Consider the following 21,182-nt stretch of genomic DNA (forward strand, 5'->3'; position numbering starts at 1 on the left):
ACAGAAGACACACATGATGATTTTGGTACAAAATAAGTCGAATGAACAATATTACATTCAATACGGAAGCACACTGGCTATTTTCTCCCACAAAATCTAAACACATGTGTAATTATATAAATTCCTCCAGACCTCTAAGTCAATAGATAGAACATTCGAATCAACGAAACGTATTTGTAACATCGTCACAACTAACGCATGCGTTTGTTCATTTCGTTGTCACAGACGAACAATTGATGCTTAGTCCATAGGGTATGCGAGCTTTTTCCGGATGCGACATCTGGATGCAAGCGCATTTTTTCGACGAGAGCCGGAAACCGCCAAATGTGATCACGAGATTACATGACGCTGCATCAATCCAGGAGGTCACTAGTTCTTTTATTGTCGGGACGTCGCCCGTTCCATACGCCGACGTTACGTGCTTCCGTCATTATAAACTCCTCGACGTCAATGCCGTAAAAAACTTCGATTTTGTCGAGGCTCATGCGCGAGGCGCCGTTGCTAGGCATGGTCTCCGTTGTTACGGCCGTCCGCGCATGCGCGCTGAGTGCCGCAGCGTCCAGTGGGCCTCCGAGGTAGTCCCGGTTGGCCAGCTCTAGGTTGCATTCCTCCGAGGTAGTCCCGGGTGGCCAGCTCTAGGTTGCATTCCTCCGAGGTAGTCCCGGGTGGCCAGCTCTAGGTTGCATTCCGGGAGAGCTGAAATGAAGACACAAACTCTTTGCTTACAGAATATACGTTATTTTATTAAGTCACTTTATACACCTTGCGAAATGTGTATTACTAAATTAAGTTTATTTGATCAGTAAGCTATTGCATGTTTCGGTGGGTTGTGTCTCATGAGTGGGTTGTGCGACAGTCCCGATGTCACAATCATAAACTATTATATTTATTATATGCATGTACCATATTATGGCCAAAAGCAACGTAACAAGCCATCAATCAAACAATGTTTTAATAACTCGATACAAAAAGGAGAATGTTTTAGAACAGCGCAAACACATAGCGCCATTAAGTTATTCGATAGTTAAAACCAATGAATACGGAAAATGATTTATCATCGTCAAACAAACGGGAAACCTGTCTTTTTTTTTTCTATACTTTATTTGCACCAATGTTTGAATGTGAGTATATGTTGATAACTAATTTATGCCAACACGTATCTATGGATATGTGCCGTGCTCTGTGAAAAAGGGGTTTAATGCATGTGTGTAAAGTGTCGTCTCAGATTAGCCTTTGCAGTCCGCACAGGCTAATCAGGGACAACACTTTCCGCTTTTATGACATTTTTTGCCTCACAAAAGTCTCTTCTTAGCAAAAATCAAGTTTTAATGGAAGTTTCTCCCCTGGTTAGCCTGTGCGAACTGCCCAGGCCTATCTGGGACCCACATACATAAACCCCATTTTCGCAGAGCGCGGCTCATATATAATGAACACCACAGCGTACCTGTGGATATGTTATTAACACAACTATGAATCTATAGATATGTTGCCAACATGTACCTATAGATATGCAAATAAGGACAACACCTAAATATGTGTATATGTAATTATTTCCAGCACGTACCTCGGATGTGATTCAGCAGATGAAAGGTCGGAATGACAGACTGCGGGTCCGACGTGTGCAATTTCACGAACAGTGTGTTCATCGCCATGTTGTATTTCTCCTCTGTCACATGACCGCGGATTATTTTCTGCACCCATCCCATCGTCCAAGAGGGCTCCGTCATGCGCTCAATAATACGCTCCGCCCACTCCGGCCTGAAAGTAGTCCGTCGTTTTTTTTATTATAAATTCCCACATGGTCGACAAAACGACAAACATTCGAGGCATATTTTTTACTATTCCAACATATGAAATCCACGAAATTTCGTGTCCATGAAAAAGTTGTTTTTTTAACCACGAAATTTGTTTCCAACGAATGTAAATAATTAAACATGATTTAAAAAGACAGAGAACAAGCTTACCCATCATCGTCAATGAAGTCTTGCAAACTGATGTTCGTCCGTGCGTCTCTCACTACGGTCGGGTACAGAGCGCAGTACATGGAGAACCCTGGAGAAAACAACAGTAACAAATAAGTCCGGTCGGACTTTCAAGGTTTCAACAGTATTTATATTACGGCGTTCAGCTCACTCTTTTCCTCGATTACCTGGTTTTCCAATGCTAAAATACTTAGTGATGCCAGTAAGGCTCGATTGGTCATTGTCGACTCGGGCACTACTTACATATTCCCCGGGTATTCTGAAGTATATTTACATGAACCCCGGGTACGGTAAATATACTAAAAGGTTCCCCGGAAAATTAACGCTAAATCGGTCGTTCAGGGCTATTTTGTTGTACTTAATTATATTCACATTGTTGTCAATTTTCTGTTAAATGGCCTCTTTATAACCGAAACTCATACTCAAAAAGCATGTTGATGCAGTTTTTTTTAAAGAGAAGTTTGTTTAAGATAATCGGTAGCGCGTTTTACGACATCGGATTTCGGGCGGGAATACAACTCGGGTACAGTCTATTATGGGAGGCGGAAAACTACAACGGGCGAGGCATGGTCAGGGGTGATAACCCCAAAAAAAAGGTTAGTGTAAGGGTTAGGATTAGGGGTCGGGTTAGGGTTAGGGTTGGGTTCTCCCAATATGGGAGGCGGAAAACTACAACGGGCGAGGCATGGTCAGGGGTGATAACCCCAAAAAAAAGGTTAGTGTAAGGGTTAGGATTAGGGGTCGGGTTAGGGTTAGGGTTGGGTTTAGGCTAACCCAAACCCTAACCCGACCCCTAACACTAACCCAAACCCTAACCCTAACCCTCTAACCCCCCCTTGCGCAATACCATACCATGCCTCGCCCGTTGTAGTTTTCCGTCTCCCGACTATTATCGCCCGGGTACGATTGAGTATATTTACCGTACCCGTATGTAAGTATACTTATGAGTACCCGGGTTACATGCAAGTAGTACCCGCGCCCACAATGACCAAGCTAGCGCCAGTAAGCGATAACTACCCTGCGTGAATCAGAGGCAGGAGCAGAACATTGAAAGGTAATCGACCACATAACTATTTATTGTGTATATTAAAATTTAATCGGTATATCGTTCTCCTGTGTTTTTTGCGAATTACACAAGCTATAATATAGAGAACTTAATAAATATTCAATGATCAAATCAGTGCAAAATAAAGTTAAATATTATAGTTATGTTTTACTTTTTAATTTAATTTTTCTTTAGACTCAAAATAAAATTGAGGGTCAACGATATCCGGCCTAAGGTTTGTGAATGACGTCATTTTTAAGTGCTTGGTCACTTCTTATATTTATATACAGATACTTCTTTGTTAATAACCAATGGCATAAAGCAATATTTACCCAATTTCTTCCAATGTACAATAGTGTACAGTTCAGTCAGCACATTTTCCAAGTTATTCTTTACGATCATACAGTAAAACTTGTACGGATCCTCTCCTTTTGAAATGGCCTCGCAAATGACTGCAACCGCCAGGCTGTGAATCGGAAATCCCCGTAAATCTTCGTCGGTTATTCGGGGATCTTTCGTCACTTCTGGAAAAAAATACTTCGTGAACACTTGGGTGTAGTTTTATGCAGTTCAGCAACAGATCACGTGACTCTTGCGTCACTAAATTGACGCCATTTTTAAATAACGTCAATTATTGCAAAACGTCTAAAGTCAATCAATTATGTTTTGGTTTGCTTGGTCCGTAAAATAGTTTGAAACCTTTATCTTCATTTCTCTTCTTAATAACTGGACGTTTTACTGTCTTAAAAGAGGACAGTCTTTGTACTTCAACATTCAACCTGTTTGTGCTTTTCTCAACTCTGGAGTTACTTGCTTTTGACACTTTTGTAACCTCAGACAATGAAGTTACTCGCAAATAAGTAGTCTTTACTTTCGTGTTCTTGAATGTCGTTGCATTATATCTTGAGAAAATTGTAGATGTCTGAAAGATAAGGAGCGCTTATAGTAGTAGTCCAACTATGTATTTGAAGAATGCGGATAAATATAATTTTATTCAATTTAAGTGAACACAGCAAAATATAGTAATAGAGTAAATTGTCCATGACATTGCGCTTTGAAAACAATTAGTTTACAAAAATATTTACTTTTATTATATTATCATTGGCAATAGAACACTAAATAATGAACAATATATGCTATTAATATACCGCGCTGCCATTTCAAACATGTTGACATTATTTTTAATTTTCAAAGAGGCGTGCCTGACCCATGTGATATAATAAATGTGGGTCATATAGAATCTGTCGACATATTTCGCCTTCGTGCATCATGTGACGACGATATTAAACTAACATCTGTCGCAGTTATAGTACAATTGTTATTGCTATATATCCATAGTTGTGGTGAAGCTATATGCATCCTATTGTTAATTCGTTATTGTTTCTCATATTGCACTCGTAGTTCCGACATTCGTGCCGGAGGGTCTTATCATCAAATGCGTTAAAATAGCAGATATGCCCTTCTTCAAAGGGTGAACGTTGTTTGATATTGTCCGCAACATATAAAACCATTCTAAGAATTTGTGGAATGTGTCTAATTGTAAATAGTTTTATTGCATTGTTGAGTGCCGGCATGGAAATATCTGACATAGCTGTTCATTCATTAAAGGAAACTTTTCACAGATTGTGGCATGATTTATGGTTGTCATTAAATGCTGCTTTTTTAATAAATAGCTTAAGTACAAACAAGAATAAAATTAAAGAAAGAACAAAGGTAACCCACAACTGGGCTCAAACCATTGACCCTTGGTGTAAAAGTCTAGCGCTTTAACAGACAGACAGACAGACAGACAGACAGACAGACAGACAGACAGACAGACAGACAGACAGACAGACAGACAGACAGACAGACAGACAGACAGACAGACAGACAGACAGACAGTTTATTTAGACTTATACAAAAGTACATCGTCTTCATACACAAATATATACATTATTTTCTGCCACATAAATAGGTATTACAACATTACATTACATAACATAACATAGATGTTCATTTAAGAATACGAATATAAATAAGCATACTCAATTGCAAGACTACGTAAATTCCATCAAAGCGGTAATGAAATTTTTTAAACATAACATAACATAAATGGTCATTTAATAATATAAATAAACACAATCAATTGCAGGAATACATTAATTCCATCAAAGCGGTGTTTATAAATAAACATAATCAAGTGCAGGAATATGTAAATTCCAACAAAGCGGCAATGAATTTTTTAAACGTAACATAACATAAAAGGTCAATTAAGAATACAAAAATAAATAAACACAATCAATTGCAAGAATATGCAAATTTCATCAAAGCGGTAATGAAATTTTTAAACAATATTATTAAGAATTGTATTTCTTAAAGCAAGAGCTTCCTTCATATATTCACATACATTTGAGATAACTGATTTGTCACATGAAACTAATAACTTGTGGAATTTATATACAGATGGGTTTATATATAATTTACGGATTTTAAATGTTTTCCTTAAATCAGTGAAACATCGGCATATACATATAAAATGGTATTTATCTTCTAAATCCAAATCATTACAACATAAACAATGACGTTCATTTCGTTCGTGGTATGTTATTTTGGGCGTATCTTCCAGTTTGGATTCTCAAAGGATGTGCAGAGACTCTTAATCTTACAAAAAATAATTGCAGTTGTCTAGGAAGTAAATCCAAATATGTTTCATATTCCAAACAGCTTTTAAAAACTTTATACATATATAAAACAGTACTATTATTCATTTTGGCGTACCATTCTTGTTTAAAATTGTCTACAACTCTACATTTGAACTCGCTAATAAAACTATTAACATGTACAACGTTTGGATTTTCAAAAACATAACCTAATCCAAAATTATTTAACATGTTCTTGATATTTGAGACCCAGTTTGTATAACCTTTATTACAATCGCTCAAGGCTTGTTTGTACACAGTGTTCATTATGATATTATCATTGTTCAGAACTTTAAACCAATATTTAATAATTTCAACAAACCTGTTTACATACAATGGATATCTACCCAATTCTCCGTAAACAGCAATATTACATGTATTTAGTTTGACTTGTAATAAGCGTTTGCAAAATTTTAAATGTATACGTTCTAAATCATCGGACTTCGTGAAACCCCATACTTCTGAAGCATAATTTAATATCGAACCCACAAAAGAGTCAAACAACTGGCAAAATATTTTCGGTTTTATGTCAAATTCGTTGCATTTAGACAATAATGTATTCATGGCCTTAAGGGCTTTACCAATCAAATGCTCGTGGTTTAGTTTAAAACTTCCAGTATAATTCAACACTGTGCCTAGATAGTTAAAGTTATCAACAACTTCAATAGCATTACCATTATATACCCATTTTTCGTTTTCTTTTAATCCCCCTCTCTTCCGAAATACCATTATTTTCGTTTTTTCAGTGTTAACATTTAACCCCCAAAATTGCAATATAAGTATAAATTATCTAAGTGAGTTTGAACTTCAGTCGGGGACTTGCCTAAAATAGCCATGTCATCAGCAAATAATAATCAGATCAACACAATATCATCTATATTCAGACCAGAGTTAATGCTATCTTGTAAGTAAAGTTCAAGGTCTTCAACAAATAAAGAAAACAAAATTGGCGACATTACCTCCCCTGTCCTCAGCCCAACAGCATAACTAAAATAATCTGAATAAGATGAGCATGATTTGACACGTGACTTAACATTTGCATACATATCTTTTACTATTCTAAGCAATTTACCTTGTATACCAGACTTAAACATTTTCAACCATAATGCATTGCGATAAATACTATCGAAACATTTTAACATATCGACGTATATAACATACAAACGTTTATTTTCATTTAAATAGTTTTGAACAATTGACATCAGTATAAAAATAGCATTTAACCACTCGGCCATCCTTCCTAACATAGTCTTTGACGTAGTAAATACTACATACTAGTATAAGCAATCCTTGTTATATCACAATATCTAACGATATCAACAGAACTCTCCAAATTATTCAATCGCTTCGCATTTGTAACGCTTGATTTTTTTTCAGTTTTTTTTCATCGTCAAGAGATGCATATAAAGGATTTTTCAGATCACGGTAAATGTCAGTATTACTGTTTCCTCGCAAATATTATGACTACAACAAAAAAAATGCAAATCTTATACATATTTTTTTTAGTTTGTCAATTTACCAAAAAATAGGAACCAGGAAATTAATGCATCTTTTTTTTTATTACTTTCATGCATTACTTTATTGTTTGTTTAAAATAGATAAACGTATAGTTTTTTTTATTTATGTATTTAATTTATAATTCATTAATCGCTTAATATTTTAACAAAAGTACTTACGATCGCATAAATCCGAACTGTTTTTATTCCGCCCACAGCATTCAATTCTCAATATCGACCAAAGGTATCTATATATTGATTTTAAAATCCAAATTTCAACTATAAAAATCGCAATACATACGAGACAGCCATGATTTTGACTGCCTTTAAGTATTTCATCGAAGTTAAATTTCAATATCACGCCATACATATCGTACTTATTCTATTTATATCTTAATTGGTATTTCTATCGTAATTCTACCACGATTTGTCCATATTGAAGAACATTTTTCTATTATACCGAGCAAGTCCACCTTTCGTATGATAACAAACGCCTATTGAGCAAAAGAGAGCGTGAAAATTTGAAACACACGCCCGGTTGAATGGAATCTAAAACTTAAAAAGTCAGTTTTAAGTGATCACCGAAATTGGAACAAACTTGTCCCATTATTATATTGTGTTGCACTACGCCACACTTATGTTATACGTGTACTGTCAACTCGTTTATATTGGTAGGCGTGAAATTTAGCATTTTTCATGGACATGTAAAATCGTTTATTTTTGTTATGTGTGCTGTTTGTTCGGAGAAAAAAAAACATGAGGGAATCGCGTCGTTCATTTCCTATTTATTTTTAATAAATGCGTGGATGATCGGTCAACCCTCGGAAACAACGAAAATTAATACTTTACGAATACTAATGATTTTACGATATTTCATTGTTTTCTGAAAAGTGCAAAATGGCGACAGCATCAAAGTTGTGTGACTAATGCGTGACATTTCGATGTAAATACTATGACAGGACTGCCTAACGGAATAGGCGTAATTACGGAGCTGAAACATGCAGGCGTGTTATCATAGTAGGTCAATTTACATAAGAAAGACCTATGTACAGAAAAAATATTATATACGTATATACTCGTGCTAGGACCATTGCGTTAACCAGCTCAAACAGGAAAGATAGTGTACGATCTATATACACACAGTATATTATCAGACAGTAAATATATTGCACTCTCTGTGAAAACTGGGTTAAATGCAATTGCGTTAAGTTAGCCGCACATGCTAATCAGGGGCGACACATTCCGTCTTAACTGAATTTTCTCTTACAAGACACTTCCTTTACAAGAAAAACACTGTAAATGCATGAAGTGTCGTTCTGGATTAGCCTGTGAAGTCCTACCTGGTCAATATTGGACGCGATTTTACGCATATGCATTAAGCCCCGTTTTCCCAATGCGCGATTTGTATGTTAGATTTATACTCGCTGTATGGTATCAGACAGTACATATAATTAGTGGCCTCAAACTAAACATGCGCAAGTGACATACGAACCAAATAGTCGAAATTAACTACTAATAAACATAATAATAATAATAATTATTATTATTATTTATTTAAAAAAATTATTATTATCATTACAATTATTATTATTATTATTATTTTATCATCATTATCATCATCATCATCATCATCATAGTTATTTAATTGTTATTATTGTTATTAACAGAAACAATCTTACCTCACCATTACGAAATCCAAATCTGTTACAGCATGGGCAAAAATTCAAAACATAAAATCTGGAAAGTTGCGTATGAAATAAATGAAACAGCTGGTTTCAGTATCGCTTTACTATGGTAAAAATAATCACGTATTTATCAGTGCATCAACTGTTCTGTAACTGTATCGCGTCAAAATGGTATTATTTGTTAAATATTGATAGTTGTCAGAATTTTTTAGTTAAAATACTTGTATGCATCTCGGAAAACAAATTATTTTCTCAACACCGAACTCTCAAGCATATAAGGGGACCAAGAAATTTTTGAGAAAATCATAGACGTGACTCGATGTTTTCACAGTTTAATTCAGACAGTGCAAACTTTCTTATTAATCCAATCGATTGCTTGACTTTTGATTTCTTTGATAAGTGTTGCATTAATAATACTACTACTACTACTACTACTACTACTAATAATAATAATAATAATAATGGTAATAATAAAAATAACAGTTGTAATAATAATGATGATAATAATAATAATAATAATAATAATAATAAAATAAAAACAGGTTTTTTTCCCACTTTTTGGGAAGATAGCCCATGGCTTTGGAATTGGGAATTTTATCGGCATTTTCATGAAATTGGGAAAATAAATTCATTAGCCTTTTTTTCCGCATGAAAAGTCCACTGATTAGGGAAATACTAAATTTGATATAACTCTTTATAATCATTCAAATTAAAAGAACAAAATCATATAATACTTTGTAAGATGTAATTGAATTGAAATTGAGATAAAATACGCATTAGACTTTTTTTTTTTAAATAAAAATAATTTTTTTTTTTTGGGGGGGGGGGGGGAAATTGGGAATTTTTTGCCACATTTTGGGAAAAGAGTATACTTTTTGGGATTGGGAACATAGCCGAATTTCGGCTATAAAATCGGGCCAAAAAAAACCCTGAAAAATAAATAATAATTATAATAATAATAATTATTATTATAAATAATGATAATAATAATAATAATAATAATAATGATAATAATAATAATAATAATAATAATAATAATAATAATAATAATAATAATAATAATAATAATAATAATAATAATAATAATAAGATAAAATAATAATAATAATTAGACACGCCCATGTCTCATCAAAGTATCTATCTATTTAATTCAACTATGTCAAATAATAAACTATAAATATAGTACTTGCTAAGACATTTTTTACACACATTGATTCACTATTTCAATCTTCAATGTTCTACTTTATTTACATAATTTTATACGAATTGGCTTTTAATACAAGTCATTGCCATCGTCACCGAAATCGTGATTGTAATTACTATCTTCGTGCCACGCCATTCTTTTGTGACCAACGTTATGTTCTTCAAACATCGCATCGTCATTGTTGACGTCATCAGCGACGTCTTCATTGTTGACGTCACTCTCAACGTCATTATTGAAGTCGTCCGCGACGCCACTCTCGACGTCCGTAACCGTAACGACATTACAAGTGCCGTCACGCTCCACAACAGCGTTGACGCCATCCACGACGTAACGCCCGACGCCCACATCTTCATACCCAGTGACGTCATTGGTAACGTCACAATCAACGACACCGGCTGTGGTTGAGTCAACGAAGTCAGCAGCGTTAGCGCATGTAGCTCCGATTATTCGCTTACGCTGCTTTCGTTTGTCTACCACAGAATAAAGCTGACCAAACGAAGCGGTCGTGGATTCCATGACGTCGTCGCCGTTTTCCGACGAGATTTCCTGCGACGCAACCATTCCTGAGCTACTCGGCGTCGGCGTCAAAGTATCGGTGACGTCAGCGTAGTCGTTCAACGAATAACGCAACTTGGAATAGTCGTCGTTTAGTGGTTTCTCCGTTTCTCCGATGATTACGTCGATGGATAACTTCGCGTAAGCTCTCGCCAGATCGTACGGATTTATTGGCGTTGACGATAACATGCTGATGTATCGTCGATGAAGCGACCGAGATTTCTCGACCTCTTTTATCGCGTACTTCGTTTGCGCCGCTTTGGCTAACCTATGTCGTACGAGAAACACGATAAGACAAACGCAGACGACAACAGCGACAACGCATGGTACGGTAATTTCAATAACCAAAATCAACGAATTATCGTTGTCGTCATTCTCCTTCGCTTGGGCTGTTGTCGATGGGAAAGTCGGCGGCGACGTGGGAAACTCGTGGAAAACACGTAACGTCAAAGGGACGCTGGCGTTCCTCTTCCGCTCGGACGATTCCGTTGCCTGAAATGCACAAGTTAATAAATAAGAGCAAAATCACTTTAGATATATTACTACTGCTACATCAACTACTGGTATACTGCCTCGATTGCTAATGATGCTATTGATGCTAATTATAATGATGATGATGATGATGATGATGATGATGATGATGATGATGATGATGATGATGATGATGATGATGATGATGATGATGATGGTGTTGGTGATGATGAGGGGGAGGAGGAGGAGGAATCGGTGGAGGGGGAGGAGGAGGAGGATATACAGGATAATGAAGACTATAGTTGCGGAACATATATGGGCGCAGAATAAATAAAAAATAGCTTCAACTCAATTTAGACACCACTAATTCCTCTGAAGTTCTAACATCTGAATTACCAAGATTATCTTAATTTCATATTGCAATAAAGTTTGCATTGATGACGTTATAAGACAAAGTACATAATTTAGCCGCGCTCTGGGAAAACGGGGTTTAATGACTGCGCAGTCCGTACAGGCTATTAAAGGGCGACTCGGCTCTTATGGGATTATCGTTTAAAGAAATTCTCTTCTAAACTAAAATCCAGTCTAGGTGACAAGTGTCATCCCTGATTAGCCCGTGCGGACTGCGACACTTGGCGCATATTGCTCACATGAAACACCAATATCGCAAGTCAGATGATCACAATAAATGTTTTGTACCATTAATTGATAATTTTAATATTATTCTATATCAAATAAATTCATCCAATGGGCATTCTTCATATGTACTACGTGACCGTCCAATATATTCCGGTATTGCATCCAATAAGTCTGTATTTGTTCCATATTGGACAGTTGAGAAGTAGTGCACTATGCAATTGTTATATAACGATAAAAGCCGTTACCCAGAAAAAGTATCCGAATGTACAATAATCGATTCAAACAGGCGCTTTTATTGAAAAAAGCATACTAGATGCAATAAAAGCGTCTGTTTACTGGGAAGCGTTTTGTTTAAATGTTGTCATTAATATATGGAAGTGTATTAAGGTAAACATTACATCATTCGTGGTGAATATTTACATTATGAATGATGCTTATTCTAATATGTTTTATGACAATTCCAACCTGCTTGTTGTCTTTTTGTTTATACTTGATGATTGCTGCAACATTACATCATTCATGATAAAATTTTACATTATGCGTGATGTTTTTTCTAACATGTTTCATGAGAGTTCCAACATGCTTGTTCTCTATCGGTTATACTTGATGATTGTTGCAACATGCTTGGTGACTATCCAATGTTTGTGTGTTCATTGTTCCTGAAACCAGTCATAATCGGTTTTGCCACTAAGCGTCATTAACAACGGCAATAAGCAACAGGCAGTAAGCAGAATGCAACTATGCAGAATGCAAGTTACTAAATTATGACAACAGGTGGCGCGCATTTTTTTTACCTTATGTTGAATAAATTACTTTTCAGAAAAAAGCGAAAACATTTGAATCATATTGATTAGTAAACTGAATAAGCTGAATTAGTTCCCTTTGTTATATAATCTCCATTAAACTAAATACGTTTACTATTGCCATGAAGACCAGTAGGCCAACACAAAAGAATTGACTGCCGTGAATGTTTTTGATATGTGTAAGATGCAATTGGCACTCAAGAAATTATACATGTAATTTATTCAGGACATAACGGGGCTGATGTGTTGGAAGTTTGGCACATCCCTAGTCGGAATTTTCTCTTAACTTTGGAATTATTATCGTAACACGGCGACGCTTTCATTCAGCAAGCTCACGGATAGCGGAGCAGTCAAAATTATTAAAACGCTCTGCGGGCTTGATTTCACAGTTAAATAAAGAGTCTGACCATATAATCGACGAAGACATACATGCGTTTTCAATCTGACATAATTCGTCGCTCATTGTGCATGTATTTGTAAAGCGTCTGTACTTTCAGTTTCTATTAGGAACAGAACAGAACAGAACATATGTTTTATTTTGACTTGCACAATGTACATCGTCAGTATAACAAAAACCAAATCATGATTTAGATTCATGTCACGTTACTCATATAATACATAGTTTTAGAACATACGGTATACAATAAAGTACTTTACTTCATATAATATATTATTTCAGCACATACGGTGTGTAGCAAAGTACATACGGTATACCTGGTCTTTACTATAAAAATATAACATTTGAATATTTTAATCAAATAAATTGTGTTAGTTCAGAATTTTTAAGTTTCATTATTTAAGAGGATGAACTTACATTTAACAATGTGTTTCTTTTTTTTAATGCGTATTTAATAAAAATAGAAATTTTAATTAATTTAGTCTTGTTATCAATGCCCAACATTTCCGAAAATTTAAACATCCATGGGCGTTTGTAATAGTACTTTGGTACATATTTTTTGCGAATCTCATCTAAGAATGGACATATAAGCATGAAATGATATTCATCTTCAATATCTTGTGAATTTCAAAATAAACAGTAACGCTGATCCCTATCAATTCTATTTCTACAATATCTACTCGTTTGTATTCTTAGGGGGTGGACCGACAGTCTTAGTCTACAAAAGAACATTCTAAGGCTGCTTGGTAGTAAATCTAGGTATGATTCGTAGTTAAAAATGTTTTTAAAGAGGACATAATTAGTAAGAACATGTTTGTCTGCATGTTCTGGGACCATTCCTGAATGAAATTGTCTATGACACGTTGTTTGAAAATGATGATAAAAGATTTAAAATCGACATTGTCAGCATCTTCGAAGATCTAAGAGAAACCATAATTATTCAGCAATAACTTTACATTAGAAACCCAATTTGTAAAACCATTGTTACAATCTTCCTTGGCTTGCTCATAAACCTTTTTAATAATAATAGTATCCGTATGTATAATTTTACTCCAGTATTTAATAATTTTTAGATACCTAGAAATGAACAGAGGGTACCGACCTAATTCCCCATATACGCCCGCATTAGATGTATTAGTTTTAAGTTTTAAAATACGTTTGCAAAATTTAAGGTGAATTCTCTCTAGTTCTTTTGATTGTTTAAATCCCCATACCTCTGCTGAATAGTTAAGTATAGAACCAACAAATGAACCAAAGAGTTGGCACAATATCTTTGGCATCAGTTCGTACTTTTTACAATGTTGCAGTAGTATATTCAATGCCTTAATAGCTTTACCTGCAACCACCAATTCTTTCCCATCGAAGCTCCATTTTTCATTTGCTAACGGTCTGCCCAAAGACTTATCAATATCTTTGGTCTGCCCCTCGTTCTGAAAACCATAAAAAAAATTTCTGTGTTTACAATAAGTCCCCATGTTTTACAATATGAGTGCAAAAGATTTATATTGGTTTGTAATTCCTCGGGCGATTTCGCAAAAATTGCCATATCATCTGCAAAAAGTAAAACATTAACACAATATCGTCTATTAATACACCTGAATTAGGTTCATTTTGTAAATAAAGTTCAAGGTCATTAACAAAGAATGAAAACAAAATCGACGAGAGTACCTCACCTTGCCTCAGGCCAACTGCATATTCAAAAAAATCGGAATAGGTGCTACATGATTTTACACAAGATTTTACTTTCTGATACATATCTCTTATGATTCTTAACAATTTACCTTGAATTCCGGATTTGTACATTTTTAACCAAACGGCATTCCGGTAGATTGAGTCAAAGCATTTAAACATATCGACAAAAATAACATAAAGACGTTTATTTTGGTTAAGATATTTTTGAATGACCGACAAGAGTATAAAAACGGCATCAACTGTTGATCTTCCCTTCCGAAATCCGAACTGAGCGTCCGAAATACTATTATTTTCGTTACAAAAAGATTCAACGCGCTTGTTTATTACAGTTGTAAATAATTTAGCCAAACAGCTTACAAGTGTTACACCTCGGTAGTTACTAGTATTTTCCGTATCCCCCTTTTTTATGTATAGGTACAATTACCCCGTCGGTCCACTTATCGGGAAAATACCCAGAGTTTAAAAAAGCATTAAATATATCACACAAATGTGATCCTATGATATCAACGCTTTCCATGAAATACTCGTTAAGCAAATTATCATATCCACATGATTTGCGCGATTTCAAAAACATAACGGCATTTACAATTTCGTCAGTGGTGATTGGTTTATCAAGTTCCGGAAACGGGACATCACAGTTATTAAAATCATTTGTGCGACAAAATTGCTCAGCCTCGTCATTTGAGCATTGCGAAATATCATTACTTAGTGTAGAGAAATATTTAAAGAAATCATCATTAGAAATGTTGTTACTCTTTCTACTCTTATTGTTTTTAAAATGCTTCCAAAACTCTCGAGGTTTAGCGTGCTTTAATTTCTCTAACTCGCAAAGCTTATTATTTTCAAACAACCGTTTCTTTTTATTTATTAAAGATGTATAATTTGCTTTTTGTGCGCAAAGTAAATGCCTACTCTCTGTTGTTTTGCGCTTGTAAATATATATTTTTAGCTTGAACACATTCATTATCGAACCAGTCAGCATGCTTAACATGTGCTGCATCATTATAAGAAACATTCTTATGCGAGGAATGGTTTAAAAACAACGGATTGGCTACTTCACGTATAATTATTGTAAAAGAGTTATGCAGGGTATTTATATACTCCCTGTTTTGTAGATTACTACTATGACTACATGTCAAGTTATTAAGTTCGGTTAGTCGACTAATAATAGCACTTATGAATTTATCCCGTTTAGATACATCCCATTGTATTTTCACATAATTTTCACTTATCCCTTCCGGATAATCAAAATTGGCATGTAGCGAAAAACTAATTGGTGTATGGTCGCTATAAACGTTAAGATCTTCAACCGTAAAACTATTGATTCGTGAAAAATTGCTTTCTTTTGTGAGCAGATAATCAATTAGCGACGCGCCTTGTTGCGTTATAAATGTAAACTTGTCAGTGTCGGGCAATCTACCGTTAAGAATGCGTAAATTGACAAAGATCAATAAGTTTAACACCATGACTGTTTACAATATTATATCGGGTGAGCCCCGGTACAGTGGTTCATCTGGAATATAATCGTAATCATCAATGCAATCAGTCATTCTATCATGCATAATATAATCACATTTAGAGCCTACACGACTATTAAAATCTCCAACTATATAAACATATCACAATGAGTCGTATAAATTAATATCTGATTCTAAAACGTCAAATATATCAACATTAAAAATATTGTACGCTGGGGAATCTTCACCCCATACGTAAACACCACAAACATAAGCATCTTTGTCCATATGAAAAACATTTTTTTCCAATTTAATCCATATAACAGTGTCCAAATAGTTACGAATAATTTCAACACCATTAGAAATATAATCTTTTATATAGATAACAGTTCCACCACTCGCGCGCTTCGCGTTTCGATGCTAGAATTTTCTGTAGAAATTAAACGATTTATAGCCGGGTATATCAACGACACTTGAGTCGGAAGTCCACGTTTCGTATAGAAAAATTATGTCATGTTTAGCAACACTATTAATAAAATCAACGCTGTCTCGTTTCAAAGCAGTAAGTCCATGTACGTTCCATTATAGTACGCGCAGCTCATCCCCGACGCACTCCTAGTCCCGAACTGGTTTCCCGTCGACAAACAGTGTGTCGTACGCAATCCATGCCTTTTTACCTTGGCTGCGGGCTTCCTTCATTCGTGGCACCAACTTTCTGCGTTTGTCGGACACTTCCTTTGGGAACTGCTCGTTCACGTAGAACGGGGTGCCCCTTGAGCTCGCTCCCCTGGTGTCGTACAAGCTCTCTCTCCTTAAACAGAGTAAACTTTGCCACAATACTCCTGGGTCTACTTTCACCTTCACGCTTAGGCCCCATTCTGTGCACTCTCTCCAATATTTGGTCACAGTGACCAATTTCTGGTCACAAGTGGAACGCCGCGGCTATATAAAGTGACCAAATTTTGGTATAAAAAAGTAAGATTAACATTAGCAATAGTAACTTTGGTATTGAACCATTGAATTTTGAGACATAAGTAATAGCTTATACTAAGTTCTTTTAAATATGGAGTAATTGAACTATTAAATCTAACTTTAACTACCGTATTACGTTTAGAGGGGCATCATTGAATTTTTGACATCCATTGTTTTCTATTATTTGACTACGCTACTTTGTCAAGACTGTTAAATCCGATGAATATTAAGTTTTATTGAATGTATCGGAAGTATGCATTTTGTTTATCAGTACTCAGTTATAACCGTTTATTGTGAATAAACCCGTTGAACATTTCGTATCGGAATTGCGTTGTGAATTTATAGTACCACGGAACGCACAATACTACAAAAACGAAAGAAGAGCTAAATGTCTAAAAAAAAAACTTAATTAATTAATTGGGGAAATTATTTGTGGATGCGGTGCCGTTTTATAAAAAATACACGGTTGACTAGAAGCCGATTCTTATCATCCGGGGATGACTAGAATCCGATTCATGTCACCCTGGGGTGACATAAACTTGATAAAGCCGATTGTAGTCACAAAGGGTGACTACCGTCGGCTTGAAGTCACCGCAGGGTGACATGAATCGGCTTTTAGTCACCCCCGGTTGACTTGTGGGCCTTTTCAGGTCGACAATGACACAATGAGCTCTAATTACATACATTCAATAACTGATACATGGGTTTCGCTGTTTTGATATATTCGGTTCTTAAATTTTGATACCTCACTGTCAATGGAAAACATCTTTTGTGTACATCATTGATTGGTTGTGAAATCATCAATTTTTTCTTCCTTTTTTACCAGTAAACAATCTAGTTTATATCAATATGGTACGTCGGCATTATTATTTATAAATCCGCAGTGAAATCTTTGTTTGATATATTATACATATGCCATTATTATTTGTGACCGGGTCGACTTTCTCCCGATTTGTTTAGTGTTTTATAACCCGTACTTATTATTTTAACATGATATTTTTGTGAGTGTAGTCACATGATCAAATCGGAGGAAAAAGCTGGCAGCCATTTGCCTGTTCTATAGACCAATTCATTGTTATTGTTTTGATTCCGAATTTTCGCGCATGCGCGATGCGCTGGTAGGCAAAAGCACTGGGTACAGTTACGATAAACATTATGTCGTATAGATAATGGCACGTGTTTAGTCAATATATCGATAACATTAACAACAACATCATAACACCTAAATACTATTAAAGATATTGCATTTTTAATGTCAATATTGTTTAATTAATACATGTATTCTTATCTATAAAAAAATATATACTCGTTAGTCATTAGCATCAAGGTAAATGTGGTCTGAAGACTAAACACCGACAATTTCACAAAACAAAGCTATGCATTAGCCGTTTTATTTCTTGCAGAAGGATTTCAAAAATTACAAAAAATAATAATGCACCCCATTATATTATTATAATTATCAATTATATGATTATGAAAGTGTGATAAAAAAATATGAGTGAAAGATCAGGGGTGCATTAAAATCTGACATACCGGTACAACAAAACCCTATTAAAAGCGTAGTGCATGACAGTATTTAAATGTTCATTTTCTTTTAAATTGGATGATTTGTTTTTCGGGTGAATAACACTATAGATGAATCGTAACATACAACTGAAAAACACAACTTCACATGATGCAAATTAACCTGTGAATTCATGTATATTGAAATGTCTTAACTAGTGTATATGAGTGACAAATATCTTACATTTTATAATATATATCTATATTGCTTTTTATTTTTCGTAAATATTATTTACCCCGGTAGTCATACGTAATTTCTTGTTTTCATGATGTCGTTTGTGCATGGCCGTAACATTCAATCTTCAAACGGAATGACGTAGTTTTAATGAACCGGTACCCGCTAAATACGTTTAATGATTATATGTACATTTACCAATTATTAAATACGTTTTGTTATAAATTACCGGTAAACAGGCTAGTATCTTCACAGCGTACATTTTCTAATTATATATACTGGACAAATTACTATATATTTTTTACAATATGTAGCATATCTAATATAACAGTTGAACTTTGGCGGTATATTACTCAACCCCAAATAACTGCTCAATACTACTAGAAAGAGAAGACATGGTGGTATCATCAATTGTGATTAATGACCAAACTTTCATATACCACCTGTGGTCAGGGACCTATTGTTTGTATAGGTCCCTGCTGTAGTTTATGACACTTTGCTGTTAGTTAAGTAGGGACAATATCTGATCAAAACGAGATAATCGGCTTGTGCCGAACAAAGGGGTCAATTAAACACCGGAATACAAAGGCTAACACGATTTTAAGATTGATGCAAACAATCAAATCAAACCAATTAAATTAAATTAATTTATTTAATGTGTCAAAGTGTTAGTTTTCCTATACAGACAGACAAGACTTTTTTTAGTAATTTCCTTTTTTATTTCTATCGTCAACATAATATATTTTGTATATAAAATATTATGTTTAAAAATACACAAAAGTAGTATATATGTTGTCTTTTTTTCCCGATATAAGTCATGGTACATAGCATCTATAAAGACTATGGATGGTGTGAAAAATATGTTATAAACAGTTTCAATTTCGATATATATTTTATTATATTATATTTTATATATATACAAGGGAAAAAGTGTATACATGTTGCTTTAAGGTAGGTGAAACTATGTCACAAAGTATATTTACTTTTTTTATGGTAGGTAATAAAGAGCATAAAAAGCGCACAACGAATATACAATATATGTAATTTATTTTGTGTAGTCGCGATTTATTCTCTTGTTAAATTATATTATTAAAAGGACACAAGAAAATCAATTTATGGTGTTGTTTTTTTCCTGTTTGCATTTAAAAATAAAATATTTTGCCAATAATACTACCGAGTTTATAATGTGTGCATTGATGTAATCAGCTATGGCCAGATTACAGAATGATATAATTGCAAAATTTAGTTCAATGTTTTGGAATACTTTTTTTAGTTGACAATGTACCTCGTCAACATCACAGTCATGTGGTTGATATTGATACGCGCCAGAAAACACATTTTAACAAACACGAGTATGAATAAATCAAATGTATATTGGGGTACATAATATGAACAACTGGTAAATTACGTTATACGATTTAACAAATTTGATCTGATACTCAAAGATTCCTTAACACATAAACAAAGTGTTATTAGTTCAGACCCTGTTCTTTAGTTGCAGCAATTGTTCATACTTAATAACAGATGGATTATGGATTATCATAGTGGTAAGTTAGTATATGCTGTGTGCATGGAATCGATCTATTTATTGTTTGTTTTCATTCTTATTTGTTTTAGTACAGTACAACAACATTTGGGATGTTTAAATCTAAAATCTAAAAATGATCGTATACATATCAAAATATATTAAATAATGTATTTAATATAGATATAGAGCGTGACAATAAATATCATGCTCGATATCTCCGCTTTGATCGTGTCTTTCTTTTGCCTACCAGAGAGGCACGGATAAAAACACGCAGGTGCGCGTGACGTCACGCGTGAATTGGTCTATAAAAAAAAACGAGTCCAAGTTCACTCTAGTGGTCAGTATTGGTTCTTGTGTTTGGATTTTATTGTATGTAATTGAAAAGGGTTGCAATGCATCGTTTTCTTTGTATTTCGTTTGAGGTTTGAACCAGAGGCGCTGGATGTCAATGACAATGTTTTGTTAAGGTTCATGTAAACATAGCTAAAGAAACTTAAGCGTACATGATTGTTACTGGTTGAGTCGTGGGTTCTGTTTGATTCGTGGGTAAAGAAATCGCCTGAAATCTCGCGATAGAATTTTCGCACATGATGCAGTTCGTTACGGAAAAATGTTTTGACACGGTCACCCTTTTTTTCCGATCAAAAATGCGTCCAAAACAAGTAAATAGTGTAATTCATCATAACTTGATAGATCGGTATGAAATATTTCCCCATTTATGTATTGTTCATATAGTGTTTCAAAGTAACACAAACTCGTTTATTTAGAAGTATTTACCATGCTACATCGTCTGTTGACATTTTTTCACAAGAAATTAACCTGTCCTGCAAGTGTGTGTAT

The 21,182-nt window shown here is 34.7% G+C and overlaps 2 protein-coding genes across 5 annotated transcripts in view; one reads left to right on the forward strand and one right to left on the reverse strand.

Annotated features, from left to right (window-relative positions):
- Nucleotides 1-144: 144 nt before the first annotated feature.
- On the reverse strand, nt 145-7,835 carry LOC127878725 (uncharacterized). 2 transcript variants are annotated; one of them, XM_052426338.1, is made up of 5 exons: nt 7,382-7,835; nt 3,360-3,551; nt 1,965-2,052; nt 1,565-1,758; nt 145-675 (listed from the first exon to the last, which is right to left on the reverse strand). In XM_052426338.1, exons 1-5 carry the CDS (start codon nt 7,569-7,571, stop codon nt 596-598), a joined length of 744 nt encoding a protein of 247 aa, XP_052282298.1. In that variant the 5' UTR covers nt 7,572-7,835; the 3' UTR covers nt 145-595. The 2 variants fall into 2 exon arrangements, with proteins under 2 accessions (XP_052282298.1, XP_052281553.1); XM_052425593.1 differs by having other exon boundaries at nt 145-696.
- Nucleotides 7,836-20,640: 12,805 nt separating this feature from the next.
- Nucleotides 20,641-21,182, forward strand: part of LOC127876698 (uncharacterized) — a 238,369-nt gene continuing 237,827 nt past the window's right edge. For all 3 annotated transcript variants that reach the window (XM_052422124.1, XM_052422111.1, XM_052422116.1), the window contains exon 1: nt 20,641-20,679. The gene's annotated coding sequence lies outside the window, so the exon portion shown is untranslated. The remainder of the gene's footprint in view (nt 20,680-21,182) is intronic.

Source organism: Dreissena polymorpha, chromosome 1, assembly GCF_020536995.1.
Source record: "Dreissena polymorpha isolate Duluth1 chromosome 1, UMN_Dpol_1.0, whole genome shotgun sequence".
NCBI classification, from domain to species: Eukaryota; Metazoa; Mollusca; class Bivalvia; order Myida; family Dreissenidae; genus Dreissena; species Dreissena polymorpha.

Coding starts and splice junctions, on each gene's coding strand:
- LOC127878725 (XM_052425593.1), bottom strand. CDS start 7,571: ATGTATGGCGTGATATTGAAATTTAACTTCGATGAAATACTTAAAGGC. Junction 3,552..7,381: donor CAGTTCGGATTTATGCGATC/GTAAGTACTTTT, acceptor ATTTTTTTCCAG/AAGTGACGAAAGATCCCCGA. Junction 2,053..3,359: donor TGTACATTGGAAGAAATTGG/GTAAATATTGCT, acceptor TGTTTTCTCCAG/GGTTCTCCATGTACTGCGCT.